Raw genomic sequence first — 17,629 nt, 5'->3', positions numbered from 1 at the left:
CCCTAAACTTGAAATTCCCCCAGTTTACTGCACACTGATAGTTGGTATTGTTAGCATTTTATTCATGCATTAGAAAGAAAAAATAAACTGACTTCGTGGCATGTTTATGGGTGAGCTAAGATAACACAAGTCAAAATCATTTTATATTTAAAAAATTAACAAACGGATTTCTAGAATTTAATGTATTCCAATAGCTAATGGGCTAAATTCTTAATCCATGTCTTAACCGCTGACTTGAATTTTGAGCAGAGAAAAAGAATTAACTTTTTGTGCCTGCTTTTTCCCACTTCCGTAACTTTTCCATCTCCAAATTATCATCTACACATCTTATTAAGGTTGTAGTTATGACCAGCAAGTTAATATTTATTTTTAAAAACTTTTTAGTTCCTTGGAAAAATAAGCTCTGTTATTTTAACCTGAAAAAAAAATTTGGATGCTCTCAACTTAAAACCCCTAAAACAGGGCAGGTGGCAAAATAACACTAAGAATGTTGAAAAATAATTTTCTTTTGACAGTGGCTCTCGAAAGCCATGCTCTTAGCGTGGCATGTCCCAATTTTCTTCTATTTTTTTTGTCTTATTCATTTAAAGAGAGAAAATATGTCATGCTCTGAGTAACTATTAGAGTATAAGTAAACATCAAACCTTTCACCCTTTGGCTTCATGTTTTTTCTGGTCTTGGTCTTTCTGGAAGGAACTGGTCCATTGCCTGAGTGTGTCATCGTGGAGAGACTCACATGGCCAGAGCATTTCCATCGGGGCCTTTGCTCAGTTAAAAATGATCCCAGAGGTCTTTGGCTGACAAATGGGAACACTTAATTAAGAGTGCCTCATTTATGTGGAAAATAGGAGCAGGAATAACCTGAGCATTGTCTACTGTAAATGTACCAAACTCCCTATTTCTAAAATATCATTCATCAACTCCCCAAAGGCTCATATTTAAGTCAGTAACTATTTTTGATGACAATATTTACACATGAATACTTAAATTTGTATTTATATACAAATGTATTGTGTGTCTAGTCTAGGTGGCACCCTGTATAGAGTTCCAAGTCTGGAGTTGAGGAAGACCTGAGTTCAAATATGACCTCAGACACTTCCTAGCTATCATAATCAGGGTTTATCATTTGTCCCTGTTTGCCTCAGTTTCCTCATCTGTACAATGAGCCGGAGGAGGAAATGGCAAACTGCTTCAGTGTCCTTGCTAAGAAAACCCCAAATCGAAGGTAATGGACTTCTCCATTAGTGTCAATGCAATGTCCCTGAACAATCTGCAGGGATCTAAAAAACACTATCCACAAGCAGAGGATAAACTGTGGGAGTAAAAACACCGAGGAAAAGCAACTGCTTGACTACAGGGGTTGAGGGGATACGACTGAGGAGAGACTCTAATTGAACACTCTAATGCAAATACCAATAACACGGAAATGGGTTCGAGTCAAGAACACATGTGATACCCAGTGGAATCATGCGTCGGCTATGGGAGAGGTGGGGGGGGGGGGGGAGGAAAAGAAAATGATTTTTGTTTCCAGTGAATAATGTTTGGAAATGACCAAATAAAATAATGTTAAAAAAAAAACCAAAAAGGGTCAGATGTGACTGAAAATGGCTAAAGAATAAATAGGTATTATGTGTATATGTTTATGTATGACATACAAGTGTTGCTGTGCATGTTTGTATGTGTATATATTTGTATATACATATACAAATATACATGTATGTATATATTATGTGCATTTGCTGACTCAACTAGTATTTGGCACTGGAAATATAAGGATCACAGAGTAGTTTATTAAGCTTTTCTTTTGTTTTTTAATAACCTTACCTTCCATCTTGGAGTCAATACTGTGTATTGGCTCCAAGGCAGAAGAGTGGTAAGGGCTAGGCAATGGGGGTCATGTGACTTGCCCAGGGTCACACAGCTAGGAAGTGTCTGAGGCCAGATTTAAACCCAGGATCTCCCATCTCTAGGCCTGACTCTCAATACACTGAACCACCCCAGCTACCCCCAGTTTATTAAGTTTTAAAGAGGTTCTAAGAGATCCCAAGATGAAAAAACGTTTCTAAAGCAGAGAGCTTATACAATTATTCATTCACTTTTTAGTCATCTACTTTGTATAAGTTTTTGTGTTAAATGTGTGGTGGTGGGAGATACAAAATAACATTAAAAAAAAAACAAGCCGAGCCCTCTGAGAGTTTACACTATAGTAAGGTGGCAAAAGAGAGATATGCAGGCAAATGTAATACAAATCTGTTCATATCTAAGGACTACAAAATGCTTTCAGGGGAAAGAATTGATTTAGGCAAGGGCAGCGAGGTGGCTCAGCGGATAGAGTCAGGCTTGGGGACAAGAGGTGCTGGGTTCAAGTCTACCTTAGACAATTCCTAGCTATAGGAGCTTGGACGAATCACTGAAACCCCATTGCCTGACCCTTACTGCTCTTCTGCCTTGCAATCAATGCCGAGTACCTAGTCTAAGACAAAAGGTAAAGGTTAAAAAAAATAAAAACCATTTCTCTAGCCATTGGCGATTGTGCAGACCCCAGCAGGGGTGCGACATGTTCTCTGTCTTCTGAAAGCTCACCACCTGACATTTTGTGTGTCTGCGAAGAAGTCTACATACCAACTTTCTACATACAAGGGAATGTTGAACCTTTCGAAGCAGTCATGTTGTAAAACTGTACACTGCTGTTGCTGCTCCCATCATTCTTGGCACATCCTTTGGAGAAGGGCTTTCAGGGAACCTTCAACACATATTTTTAATTAATAATAATAATTTAAAAATTAATAACTGGCATCTAAATAGCATTTAGAGGTTTACAAAGTTACTTACAAATGGAACAACTAGATATTGCAGTAGATAGAATGCTGGGCTTGCAGTCTGGAAGAACTGAGTTCAAATCCTGTCTCTGTAGCTTATTAGCTATGTACTCCCTCAATAAGTCCCTTTGCCTCTCAACCTCAGTTTTCTCATTTGTAAAATGGGGATAATAAGAGCACCCACACAGCTAGATAGCTCCGTGGATAGAGTACTGGGTGTAGAGTCAGGAAGATCTGAGTTTAAATCCAACTTCAGACACAATAACTAGCTTTGTGAACCTGGGCATCATTGTGTTTGGGATATTCCTTGGGTACTCCCCTCAAGGGCACCTCTCTGAGGGTCATTAGCTCCTCGAGTATTTTTTGGACGAGCGCCATTTCTCATATATTGTTGTTGAGTATTATCATTTTCTTCATTTTGAGCATTGTCATTATTTTCCCAATTCCTATTTCTATAATTCTGGTTTCTAAAGTTCTTATTTCTATGTTCATTATAGTTATTCCCATAATCATCATTATAATTTCTAGAATTTCTAAAATTCTGGTTTCTATAAACATTATCATCATTATAGTTGTTCTGGTTTCTATGACCATTATCATCATTTCTATAGTTGTTATTTCTAAAGTTATTATTAAACTGCATATTCCTTCCAATCATCTTAAGAAAGGTTCTACATTCCATCATTTTGTGGCCCTTCTTCTCACAGAAGTGGCAAGTTATTGATTTATTTGTGAATTCCCTCAAAGGGGCTATAGTCTCTCCCTTATTTTTCAATTATCTCTTTAATATTTCAATTTCTTTCTTCAAATCTTCAGTTGATGTATCATCTTCCTTTTTTACACAACCTTTATAAACATAGGTTGCTACTCTCCTTAGTTCATCGAGGTCCATAGAGTCCCAATTAGGACAGCTAGTTCTAAAAGTAGTCTTTTACCACTGAACAATTCTTAACAAATTGCCTACGTATTTGTCTAATGTCTCTTTCTCTGGATAAATCAAGGTCCATATATGTATTCCCTACGTCAATAAGTCTGTCCATAAACTGGGAGGGTGTTTCATCAATATGTTGTCGGGTTTTTTCAAATTTTGACCATTTTTCAGATCTATCAGAGCAAGCTCTCATGGTTGTCAATAATGCTTCTCTGGCCTGGTTTAGTTTTGTGTAATCTAATTCAACATTGGGGTTCCAATGTGGATCTTCAGTTGGCCAATAATGTCCTCTTCTACCTCTTTTTTGATTAGCCAGAGAGACGATATTATTTTTCTCTCTCTTTGTTAATAATTCTTCTAATATATTCTCAACATCCAACCAAGTGGGGTCAAAAGTTCTGAATATGTTCTCTAATTTTTTTTATAATTAATATTGGTTCATCCTCAAATGATGGCATATCTTCCTTCAATTTTTTTTTTAAATCCTCAGGGGTAAAAGGTGTATGATGTCTTACAGATATCAAGTTTCCATCTCTATTAAAAGTGGGTACTTCCCTTAAAGGAAATAAGCTTTCTAAATTATTTGATACTCCTGTTTCTAGGCATCTTGCTCCATTTTCAATTGGGTAAGTCTGAGACATAGAAAAGTTGGGCACATTAAAAGGAAGGGTTCGTTGTTGTCCCATTGTGCCAGAAAATTCAGAGGTAGGGTGTGTACTTAGAGTTGATTTGTTGGGTTGGAAGCATGAGTGGGGTGTGTACTCAGAGTTGATTGATTAGAGTTAGAGTTTTCTGAGGCCAAGGGGGAAGGGGGAGGGGTGGGCTCATTAAGAGGGTTATTGTCCATAGCAGGGTGGGACAGAGATTCTGATATTGTTCTTAACTCTCTGTTAATGCTTCTTATAAAAGTTACAATCTCTCCCTGACCTTCCTCTATAAGGTCCTGTCTAGTATTTAGTTTTTCCATTTGTTGAATATGAGAGGGAGCAATTGGTTGGTTTGACTGAGAATTGAGTTCTTCAAGGAAATACAATATTAAAATTACAACAATCAAAAACTCAAGGGAAAGTAGTATGTTGATTAGATTTTGCCATAAGTTCCATGTGATGAGCCCTTTCAGAGAGACAAGGAATTCTGTATTTATAAGATTGGTCATGGGGCTGATGAGCCAGCTGCTAAGTAAGCTGCAGGCCAATGCTTGTACTAAGAAAAAAACAAAGTATTTACTGAAACTCCAGTTGTTAACTAAGTTCTGAACTGTCTGTGACTCCATATTTCTAAAGTAAAAACGTGGGAAGCAGCGCAAGGCCAAAAAGTTTTCCCAGGTTTTTCTAATCCTAATTTAGGCAATTGCTAGCCAGGACCTTAGGGCCCTGTTGCTAGGATCTAAAACAGCTTAATTTAAGGAGAATCAAAAAGGTTTTTTACTCACCTGTTCTTGCAGCTGTAAATTGAAGTCAAGTTAAAACAGAAAACAAAACTGACTGATAGACAAGTAATAAGGCAAAGAGATAAAGGAAAGAGATTTCACAGAAGTCTTTTGAGGGATTCTCACCAACTTTGTAAGGTTGCCATAAACTGTGAGATTTAAAATGGTTGAGGTCTTAAACTGTAGTGATTAAAATAGTGGAAGATATAAATTGTGATAGATATAAGAGAGGGTGAGTAAATTTGACCTCAGAAATATGTTTCACTACAGTGTCTTGGGTTTTAAAATCAAATATAAGGTGGTCACCAGGGAAATATTCCCAATTATTCAAATACCCAAGTCAATTGGGTTTTATAGAGATTTTAATTAGCAATACAATGAGTAATCAAAGAAAGAGAGAGAGAGTAAGAAAGGAATAAGTATGAAGGGCCTCAAGCCAATATGGCCTAGACCTGAGTCTTAAAAGAGAAATCAGTCAGTTTTTTAACACTCACCACAAGGTCTGACTAAACAAGGATACTAGTAACACCAGGACAGCATCCTTCCTCAAATAGTCTTCCAACCAGAGATTGTTTCAAAGGGCCTCTCCCAAGAGCCTCCAGAGCTCCTACCCCAGAGGGACAGAGCCCCTCAGAAGAGCTCCTCAAGGAGCTCTCCTCCAGAATGAGAGTCAGCAATCGAGATCCCTTTTTTGAATGAGATCCAAGCTCTTATTTTTAAGGGCAAAATCTCCTCTGTCACCTCCCCTAAGTCTTTACATCTACCAATCACTGTAGATGTTTCTAAAGGACCGCCCATTTTGAATTCACAGCTGAGTAGTTTTAATCTCTTTAGTAAGTCAGGAAAAAATGCCGCTGTGTCACAAATTTCATTAGAAAAAACCTCTGAATAAGTTATCACCCTTTTAGGTTTAAGTAGTTTACAAGTTGCCCCACCTTTATAGGTACTTAGTATCCCATTGTATCAATTCTAAAACAGTCAAAGAACTTCCTGTCCCTTCCATAAGCTTGGATCAAAGTACTTTCATTGTTTAGCAAGCAGTTTTCTGCCCTAAAGCAGTCTTAAAGTAGGGTGGAGCAGGGACACTCCCATAGCTAGGAGCCCCCACACTCAAGTAGAGTTCTCACCATCTGCTAGGGAATTTTTTTAAGTAGAAGATTTCCCAATGGGGGAAACCCCTAACATTCATAAGTCTGAGAAATTTTGAGGTTTACACCTGTTTGCCTCAGTTTCCACATCTGCAAAATGAGCTGTAGAAGGAAATGGCAAACCACTCCAGTATCTCTTCCAAGAAAACCCCAGACGAGGTTATAAAGAATTGGACACAACTGAAAAATAACTGAATAACAACAAAATATTGTTTCAGGTAAGGGAAAAAAAAAAGAAGTGGAAAAAGGGACCACAGCTATGAACTAGCAGTGAGACCAGTTGTCTTGGGTGGCCCATATGCAGACTCTGAAGGAATTTCCCCAAACTTCTAAGTAGGAGCGGTAGCCTGGAGCAGATGAGCCACCCAGAGCACAGCCAGCAATAAACGAACATACCCCACTGAATGCCTACATTCTCGTGTATGCTTACAAATAAACAATTTGTTTTCTCATCATTTCTGAGAAATTACATAGCATGCCCGATCTTATCACATTACTCTTGCTTAAAGCAGTCAAATTTGCTATCTGCGAAACTCCCAAGTGTTGTGCCAAGAAGATTAAAATGCACTTGGGAAATGTTTGACAAAATAAACAAATAAGATAAGCATAGATCATATTCCCATGTGGTTTTCTAAGTCAATATGTGGCCCGCAACATTTTCTATTTGATTTTGATACCACTTGCATAAAGCACTTATTAAATGAGGAGATCATGCTTATGCTTTAGTCCTTTCTACTTATGGCCCCAAATCTCATTTAGATGTAGGTAATTTAAAGAGAAAGAAGTGTGGTGCAATAAATTGGAAGTCAGTGGATATGGGTTCAAATTCTACTTCTACTTGATGAGATCATAGATTCAGAGATGGGAAGAACCTTGGCAAATGACTTGCCCAACCCTCTCATTTTATAGATAAGGGAAACTGAGGGCCAAAGAAATTAAGATTCTTGCCTATAGCCACACAGGCAGTAAGCAGCAAAGGCAGGGTTCAGACCCAGGTCTTCTGACTCTGAAACCAGTATCTGGTGCCCAAGGCTACATTCGGACTCGGGTCTTCCTCACTTGATTCCCACATTTTTATCCACTTAACTACTCCAGGTACTCTCCTGACCAGTCATTGAGTGAACCCAAGAAACAGTGAGAATGACTGATGTGAAACAGATCATGCCAAAAAGTACATCTGTGTTATCTTATATAACCATCAAATTGTTGCTGATAAGATGAAAAAAAAATAACTGAGGTTGATAATATTTGCAAAATATTTTATATTCATTTTCTCACTTGGTGGGTAGGGAGTGCCACGAAGAGGGCACAGGACCTGGAATGAGACCTATCTGAGTTCAAATCCTGCCTCATATACTTATTAACTCACTCTGGCCAAATCACTTAATCATTATCTTCCTCAGTTTCCCCATGTGTAAAATTGAAAGAGTAATAGCCACAACCTCCCAGGATTGTCAGGTGGCTAAATTGAAGTAATATTTGTAAAGCACAGTGCCTGGCACATACTAGGTGCTTCTTAAATGCATGTTCCATTCCCCTCTACTCACAATGGCCATGTAATTTAAATATTTCAAGTATTATGTCCATTTTTATGAATAAAAAAACTGAGGTTAGAGGCTACTTGACTTTTATGAAGTCACAGAGCTTATACCTAAGGCAGGACTCAAACTCAGATTTTCTCACCTCTAATTCCAACTACCAATTCTCTACACTGTCAGGATAACAATGGGAAAAGCTAATCTGTTTATCAAAGAAATCAATCCATCATTTTGATATTTTACAGGGCTACTACAAACGGACCCCCGACTACATTCAGATTAGGGAATGGAAGAGAAGAGGCTGCTTTCCTGTTCCCATGGTCCATTCCACATTCCTCATTGACCTCAGGAAAGAGGCCTCCCAGAATCTGATGTTTTTTCCCCCCCACCAGGACTATTCCTGGACTTTCGATGACATCATCGTCTTTGCTTTCTCCAGTAGGCAAGCAGGTATGGGGTGTGTATACATGTACATGTGTGTGTGTGCCCTCACATGTGTGTTTTGGGGCCCCCCTGCCTTGGTGGGAAGATTGAAAAATCAATTTGTTTTGATAGAATTCAAATAATGTTCATATGCATTTAATAAGTATAGAGAAGAAGTGTCAAAAGGGGCAACACAGTATTAAGATGCAATGGGAAATATTTAACAAAATATAGATTATATTGTAGTTTAAGAGAATCTATACCTGCTGAATAAGCAAACCCTTTCTCCTCAAGCACTCTCTTGGTGCCACTCAAAGGCTTTGCTTTCCAAATAGGATACTCTGCAGGAACAATGTGAATTATTCTCTTAGTTCTCCAAAGAACACACTGCAGCAGGAAATGTATCTCTAGAAAATCCAGGGCCCAAATCTGCAAACTCAGGGATTTTTTATCTTAGAATTATTCATGAGGCAACTCCCAAAGAAAATCTTTCTGTCACTAGAAGATTCAATCTGGGGTTCAAATCACTTTGGGAATTTAGAAAACCTCCTCCTCCAGACAGGAAGTTAGGATTTAGAAACCATGTCCTTGAACGCCTCTCTCCGGTCACGTACAAACCTTCATCATCACTGTCATCCCAATGATAACTGGCATCGGTAGAACATTTTAAGGTGGGCGAAGTGCATTACAAATATCTCAATTTGTCTTCATCCCTATTGATAAGGGCAAACTGAGGCACAGAGGTTATGCCTAAGGCCATGTAACTAGTAAGTATTTAGTGTGAGGCTGGCTTTGAACTAATGACCTGTGATACCAAGTCCAACACTCTCTCCACTGTACATGTCATCACTGCCATGTGCTTCTGCTCTAAGTTGCTCCCAATGTGGAGTTGGGGGAAAAGAAACTACTGCTCTCTTCCTCCCCCACTCTCAAACCTCTGCTAAACTCTAGTCTAGAAATCTAGGGGCAAGAGAGAGGAGGAAGCAAGACCATTTGACTTTCATAGACCACAGGGGATGAGGTTGGCTCTTTTCGATAAGCATTGAATTGGGTTTCTCTGAAGTCAAATCAATAGAAGGTCAATGAACTCATTCTATAGGGAAATAATGCATCATTGACCTTGGCTTGTAATCTAATCATCGATGGGGGGAACTTAATTTGATCAACCTTCTTAGGTAAGAAAATACAACTAAAAAAATTAAGCGCACTGGAAGTGTTGCCTTTTTTTTTTCAGAATCAAATTTGTTTTCAAAAGCATTTTTTAATCAACTGATTAATCCACAAACATTTATTAAGAAGCCACTATGTGCCAGACACCCTGCTAAGGACTGGGGATACAAACAGAGACAAAAGACTGTCCCTCAAGAAGCTTACAGTCTAATGATTCTAAGTTCTAGATCTCTTCTCAAGGATCATCTCCTTACAATACTATATTTCGAGATGGGAAGATAAAGCAAAGGGAGTTTAAATAGTTAAATCTGTCCAAGATTTCTCTAAGAAAGAGAGGCTAACAACCTTAATAATGTTTCCTTCCCCTTCTTCATGTCATAAGGGTTTTAAGCAGTTGAATTCATCTCTGAATCCCCTGGAAGCATCTGCCCATACAAAGCCAAGAGTTAGAGGGTTGGAAACTTTCTCAGCAAGAAAGGGAAGCTGACAGTGATTTGTGGGCCAGGTCAGATTAGTTAATTAAAAGAGGGCCCAGATCCATTAAGGGAGGTGAATAAAAGTCTTTCTTCTGCCCCCTCCCTCCTATCTGCTAATGCCATCTGACAGCTTCATGAGATTTGGCAGGCAGTGCAGCTGACGGTGGAAATTTCATCCAGGTCAAATAAAGAAGTCGCTAGGTAGATAATTCTTGTATTATATCAATTTAAAAAATCATTAGTTTGGGTATGCAGGCTCATGCTTAGCTGACCCGTCCTTTTCACTAAACTATTTTTTCATTAAAATGAAACCTGGCAAGGCTTGGAAGTGTTTCTGCTTCTTGCTTCCGTCTCGTATTCGAAACTGGCTGCTCTTATGTGGATGCCCCAGGTCTTACTTCATGAGATGGGCAGGGAAGGAGCTGCTGAATACAGAGAGCTCTGTAGTATGTTTGCGATACTGACATATTGCTGGTTGTCAGTTGGACTAAAAAGACAGGATTTCTTTTCTTGCTCTCAGAACCTAACGTGAAATGGTTATGCCTGCATTGCTTGGCTCCAAACACATAGTTGTCAAGAGATAAAAATATGACCCAGGAAAGTCAGAGCATTTTAAAATTCTCTTTATTCTTTCCATTTAATCACAGTACTGAATTGTTCCCTTTTCCTCTCTTGGCAATGGCTACATTTATCTTTAATAACCTCACTACCCTTCCGGGTCTTTTCTGTCTGCTTTCATATCGAATAAGGAATTCATCCCTAATTTTTTCCTTATTTCTTTTCAGTTGGTTCAGTGTTCATTTCTGCTCTGGGGAACTATAATCCTTTCCCTTCCTCTTGATTCTTTCCTTACCTTTATTATTCATTGTACTTTAGGCCAGCAAAGGATTTTTTCTTTCAGAGAAAAAAAATGTTCAATTTCCTCTGAGCTAGGAAAGGAATGGTCCAGTATCTATGAGCTTCCAAACAGTGGGTGTCATTTTAAATAACAGGAAAGTCTGATGTCTCTGAAATCTAGAAGTGGTGCCTATGACTACTTGTTTTTTATTCGCACCAAGTAGTAGACTTAAAAAAATTAAACAAATGATTTTAAATGTAACCTTGAATTTCAGGACTTTCCAAATACCTGAACTTTCTTAGACATTTAAATTAATCTGAATTCATAAATTATCATAACAACTTTTCAACCACTCTCTACTAGCACCCATCAAGATTCTTTGGGTATTCATTCTCACTTTTCCTATTGTATGGCCATCTTTATCCTGTTCTTCATTCTTGTTCTGATTTTCTCCATACATTGCATTATTTCCTATTATAGATCTTTGCATATTTCTTTACATTCATTGGTATTAATAGCATCCTAATACACCATCACATCAATGTACCATAATTCATTTAAGCATTCACCTATCATTGGACTTTTGGGCAGCTTCCTCGGTTTTGCAATTGCATGTAATGCTGATATGAAATTTCTTTGTTTTGTTTGTAAACAATCTGTTGCTAAGCTTTAAAGACAAACTATACTTGCCCACAGCTCACCTTTTTCTTCCTTACTGAACCTGTACTCCTCCGATTGCCTGGGCAGGACCCTTCCACAAAAGTATGTTTTCTGATCAGTGTTTCCTATTGTTTGATCCTCAGGTATTCAGATGTATCTTTGCAACAGAGAACACTATGGCTACCTGCCCATCCCACTGAAGCCACACCAGACCCTGCAAGAGGACATCGAGAACCTCGTCCATGTTCAGATTGAAGCAATGAGTAAGTAAGACAAGGAGGACACCTATAGGGAAGGTTGCAGAGTTGCAGATAGCTGGTTATCAATTTGAATGTCAAAGAAAAGGGGATTGATCACTTTAGTCTTTTCTCTGTTTAGAAACTCAGAAATACACAAAATAAATGAACAATATTCTATCTCCACATTTCGTCTTTTAATACCATAAATATACAATTTCTTTTTTAAAGTTAAAATAAGTAAAAAGTTAAAGTTGAAAAAAGTTCACAAAAGCCAAAAACATTTTACAGGAATTTCCCAGATAGCAGGGGGCACCACAGGACACCTCTAACCACCGCCCCTCCAAAGTGGAAGGATATTTGTACATGACACTTTCTCAGGCTCCAGCATAGATCTGAGTAGTTATTTGTAAGTCAAAACTCCCTTGTCTTCAGGGTGGGAGTGGGGAATTTTATCCTCCAAATTAACTTTCTCTGAACTTTCAGTTTCTGTATTTAGGTTGAAGCACCAGAAACAAATTATACTTTACCTGCTTGGGAATTCTGGGACATCTAGGCAGTTCAGCTTCTTCATCATTAACTATGTTGCTTCTCTTTTCAATTAAAAAATCAGTATTTCAGCACTTACTTTGTGCCAGGCATTGTGCAAGGTGCTGAAGATATGAAGATAAAAATGAGAGTTGCTGCCCCCCAAAACTGAAAGAACAAGTTCAGCTAAATAAATAAAAAGTATTTTCAGCAGGTCTGGAATACTAACACCTGGGGCATCAGGAGAATCCTCCTGGAAGAGATGACCTTTGATAGGAGCAGGAGGCAGCAGGGAAGAAAGAAATCATTCTAGGCATGGGGGCAACCTATGCAGGCTCCGTAAAAGCAATCAAAAGATGGAAGCCAAAAGGAGACAAATTGGCTGGAGGGTAGTGGGTGAGAATGAATACTATGAGATCAACCTAGAAAGATAAGTTGAAATTGGAAAGGGGAAGGACTTCTACTTCATGCCATATTGGGGGGATGGGATTAAAGGAACTTGAGCTATTTAACCTAAAGAGTAGAAGACTTAGAGGAAACATGGTGTCTGTTTTGAAATATCTGGTGTGGGATAAGGACTCCACTTCTCTTTGGCCTCGGAGGGTGGAAGGAAAAGCAATGGAGCAAAGTTATAAAGATGAAAATTTAGGTTAGATTTGGGGGGAAGTTTGTGTGATCCTAGGCTAGTCACTGTTTACCTCAGTTTCCTCATCTGTAAAATTGGGCCAGAGAAGGAAATGGCAAAGTGCTCCAGTATCTGTCAGGAAATCTCCAAATGGAGTCATAAAGATTCAGATGTAACTGAAATGACTTAACAAGAAGATGAGGGACCTCTGGTGGAAGATTTCCCTTTACTAGAGGTCCTCAATGTTGCAGAGGGAATGGCCTCTGAGGCCTCTTCTAATGCTGAGATTCTGTGATTTCTGTACTTTGGCCATCTTCCCAAATAATAGACATGGTAGAAGCTTTGGAAATATCATCAAATTAAGCTAATGCCTAATGTCTATATATCTACAGAGAACTAAGTAAGGCGTAGTTCAGGGAATATAATAGATGTATACAAGATACTGATGGACAGATCAATTATCCAAACCCCTTAGCTCAGTATTGAAGTCCTCCACCATCTGACTCCCATTTGGCCTTCCAGTTTTGATTCAAAATGCTCCTTTTCAAAAATTATATATTCCAACTAAAATGGACAACTGGCTGTACCTTGAAGAAACCAATACTATATCTCCCAGGTCTGTACTCTCCTGCATCCCTTCCCTTGTGTTTTGAATAAATTCTGTCTCCATGTCTCAGATTCCTTGTCTCCCTTCCAGGCTGAGCCTATGTGGTCCTTCCTCTATTAGCATCTTCTCTGATCTAGCCTCTTCTTTAACCCATTTCTTAGTGGGTCTTCCTCCTTCAGTTTCCTTATACAGAGTGTCTCAAAAGTCTTACTACAGATTTAATCTATTAAAACAAAACCTCACTAAGTCTTTTGGGATATAATGGACTCTAGCATATATTACATCTGCCCAGGAGAAGATAGCCCTTTAAGGTCAGGTATTAGATGCAGGGGCAACTAGGTGGCACAGAAGATAGAGTGCTGAAGTTCAAGTCTGGCCTCAGACACTTACTAGTTGTGTCACCTTATGCAATTCACTTAACCCTGTTTGCCTCAGTTTCCTCCTTTGTAAAATGAGATGGAGAAGGAAATGGCAAACCACTCCAGTATCTTTGGTAAGAAAACCCTAAATGGGGTCAAAACTGGAATGAATTTACAACTCAACAACAATTAGATATATTTCAGCTTTTCTTATGAACCATTTCTAGTTCTTCCTTTCATAAATTCATCTTAATACTTTTTAAAATGAGTTGTGCTTTCTGACTATTCTACCTTTCAGGAGTAATGAGTTCTACAAGCTTATTGCCTGCTGCTGAGAGTAGTGTCTTGGGGGCATTTGATCCTTATTCAGGTAGATGTCATAGTACTATGGAAGGAGCACTTCATTTGGAGTCTGCAGATTACTTCCTGAGGAGGCGGGTTGAGGGAGACCGGAACTAATGGGAGTAGAGAAGAGAGGAAGGATGCAAGTGGTGGTGTGGAGGCAGAATCAACAAGATTTGGCGAATGATTGGATGAGGGCAGTGAAGGAGAATGAAGGATGAAGGACGACATGTTGCAAACCTAGATGACTGGAAGATTGGTGGTGCTACCAACAGGAAAATGGATATTAGGAGGGGGGATGATTCTGGAGAAAAGATGGAGAGTTCTGTTTTGGACTTTTGGAGTTTGAGATGCTTATGCAACCCATGGGTAAAAACATGTATCATGGAGTTAGTAATGCAAGACTGGGACCCAGGACAAGATGAGGGCTGGATTGTCTGTGGGATAGGGACTCCACTTCTTCTCTTTGGCCTCGGAGGGCAGAAGGAAAAGCAATGGAGCAAAGTTATAAAGATGAAAATTTAGGTTAGATTTGAGGGGAAGTTTGTGTGATCCTAGGCAAGTCACTTGACCCTGTTTGCCTCAGTTTCCTCATCTGTAAAATTGGACCAGAGAAGGAAATGGCAAAGTGCTCCAGTATCTGTCAAGAAATCTCCAAATGGAGACATAAAGATTCAGATGTAACTGAAATGACTTAACAAGAAGATGAGGGACCTCTCAAGGAAGATTTTATATATATATATATATTTTTATATATATATATATATATTTTATATATATATATATATATATATACTATGGGCACTTACCAGAAGCTCCCTTGTTTTGTTCTTTATCTCTTGTATAAGCCCTGTCTCCACAACTGACCTCTAAGTGTTTTGACACTGGATTTCCTTGTATGCCTGCCATGTCCTCCAGGACCTCTACTATGTCATTAGTCTGATCCAATATTATTTTTACTATGTGGAAAATAGGGTTAGCAGCTAGGTACCGCAGTGGATAGTCTTGAAGGATTCAGAGTCAGGAAGACCCAAGTTCAAATCTAGCCTCAGACATTTTATAACTATGTAACCCTGGGCAAATCACTTCATCTCTATGTGACTCGGTTTTCTCAACTGTAAAATGTAGATAATAATAGCGCCTATCTCCCAGGGTTGTTGTAAGAATCAAATGATATATTATTTACAAATATTTTATAAACCATAAAGCACCATTTACAATAAATACTACTATATTGTTACTGTATTATCAGTGGTAAGTGCTATTATATTATCCTATTATCAATAATAAATACTATTATTATCATATTATCAGTAGTAAATACTATTATATATTATGCATAATAAATACTCTTATATTATCATCATCATTATTTTTATCACATGACTACTCTTTAACACCAAAAGTTAAATGTCAGACACATAGCCTCAAAATTTGAAATGAGCTCCTACAAGTGAGTCAGTGAGGAAGCAAGTAACGTCTGACCCATCTCTTCCTGAAACACGATAGCTAATTGCCCATCTTTCTTGGCTGAGGCCATTTTAAAAACTCCACAGACCATTTGTGTACCCAGGGGAACAGGAGCCAGAGAAGGATACGTTCTGGAGCAGTAAAACCACTGCATTTTGGTCTAAGTAAGAGAAGCTTCTTGGAAGGAGGGGAAGAGAATCAGAGCAATAGCAACCAGAACATTCTGTTCGTAAAGGATGTAATGAATTCATGTCGGGTTGTTTTTTTCCTGTGGAAATCCAAAAGGAATGAAAGAAGCAGCAGAGCAGAACAAATGGAAATATACTGGAGGGCAGGCTCAAAGTAGCATCTATTTGCAGAAAAACCAAAGAGGCGAGGTAGCTCTCAATTGTGCCTGGAAGGTAATGAGAGGAGTTTCGCGTGGCTGGTGAAGTGGGGATCATTCCATGAGAGTCACACCCCTCACAGTGCAACTGAATAATTGAGCACTGTGGGTTTCACAGCCGTATTTAATAAAACATTCCTGTCCAACAAACATATTTTGAGCATCTTCTGTATGTGGAGAAAGGACAAAAAGGAAATGAATGCTAGAGAGTATTTTTTAAGCAGCTATTAGAAGTAGCATGGGATTATGGGAAGAGCACTGTCCTTGGAGAGGGAAGACTAGGTTTGAGTCCTGGCACAAATATTTAAGAGCTGTGTGAGTTTGGGGAAATTATAAAACTTCTCTGAGCCTCTTCCTTCGTCTATGATGGGGATAGTCCAGTTTGTGCTAACTGCCCCACAGGTTGTCTTTTTTTCCCCTAAAATGCAGGTGTTTTTGTAAGCTTAAAATTAATTATAGTAATAATAGTTGACATCTAGAGACATTTAAGTTTTGCAAAGAGCTGCACATTTGATCCTTATAACAACCCTGTGAGAGAGATACTATTATTACACTCATTCTAAAGATGAGGAATCTCTTACAGATAGAATAAAGTGACTTGACCAAGATCATACAACTGAAGCTAGATTTGAATTCAAGTTTTTCTGACTCTAAGACCAGCACTAAAAATAGGAGCTATTATTATTCATTTTAGTTACATATGAAGAATGCAATTTATATTCCATATTAATGTTATATCCTATATCATCATATATTTTGTCTTATGTATTCAAAACATTATTCTGAGAAGGGGTCCATAGGCTTCACTAGACTACCAAAGGAAAAGGGATCACGACTCAAAAAAGAATGCTCCTGTTTCCATTCCACCTCCCACACAGCTGCCAAAAGTTATTACCAAAACACAAGGTCCACCCCATCACTCTCCAGCTCTAGAAATTTTAATAGCTCTCTTTCCTCTAGTATAAAATATACAAATTCTTCTTTTTTAGTTTTATTTTTTACATTTATAACCTTCTCCAATCTGGCTCCAGAACCCTTTCCAGGTTTATTATGCATCATTCTCCTTCAGTGACTTCACAAATCCACCAGACTGGCCTACTTACTCTTTCCCAGATACAACAAACATTCCATCCTCCATCTTCAAGCTTTTCCAAAGACTGTCTGCTTTGCCTGGAATATATTCCCATTACACTTCCACTTCTGAAATCCTTCACTTCCCACAAGACTCAGCTCCAGTCTTACACAAGATTCTGTCCTCTCTTCCTGAATATATTTTGGATTTGGTTCACATATATTTCCATTTATTTATCTACATACATGTTTCCCTCAATAGAATCTAAGCTCTGTGCAGACAGGCATGACAGCTTCAAAATCTACAGGTTGAATTTTATTCTATATATTTATAAAGAAAAGAGATATTTAATCAGAACTTATATTTCCCATGTACAATATTCTAATTCTGTTCTCCTATGTATAGCAAATCCCTATTTTATTTATTGCTTAAGTCCAAAATAAAAATAAAATTTTAATAAAAGAATGTAAGCTATCCAAGAGAAAAGACTGGTTTTTTAGTCTCTCCTTCAGGATCTAGCACATAGTAGGTACTTGTTAAATTCATACATAAATTCATACATACTTGGTGAAT

At 38.3% G+C, this 17,629-nt stretch overlaps 1 protein-coding gene across 2 annotated transcripts in view; it reads left to right on the top strand.

The window, feature by feature from the left end:
* The window catches only part of COLGALT2 (collagen beta(1-O)galactosyltransferase 2), a 144,395-nt gene that overhangs the window by 99,819 nt on the left and 26,947 nt on the right, over nt 1-17,629 (top strand). For both annotated transcript variants that reach the window (XM_056815638.1, XM_016430003.2), the window contains 2 exons: nt 8,111-8,315; nt 11,576-11,695. In XM_056815638.1, coding sequence (XP_056671616.1) covers nt 8,111-8,315; nt 11,576-11,695 — 325 coding nt within the window. The remainder of the gene's footprint in view (nt 1-8,110; nt 8,316-11,575; nt 11,696-17,629) is intronic.

Source organism: Monodelphis domestica, chromosome 2 (assembly GCF_027887165.1).
Source record: "Monodelphis domestica isolate mMonDom1 chromosome 2, mMonDom1.pri, whole genome shotgun sequence".
Lineage (NCBI taxonomy): Eukaryota > Metazoa > Chordata > Mammalia > Didelphimorphia > Didelphidae > Monodelphis > Monodelphis domestica.
This window is presented reverse-complemented; position numbering and strand designations above follow the sequence as displayed.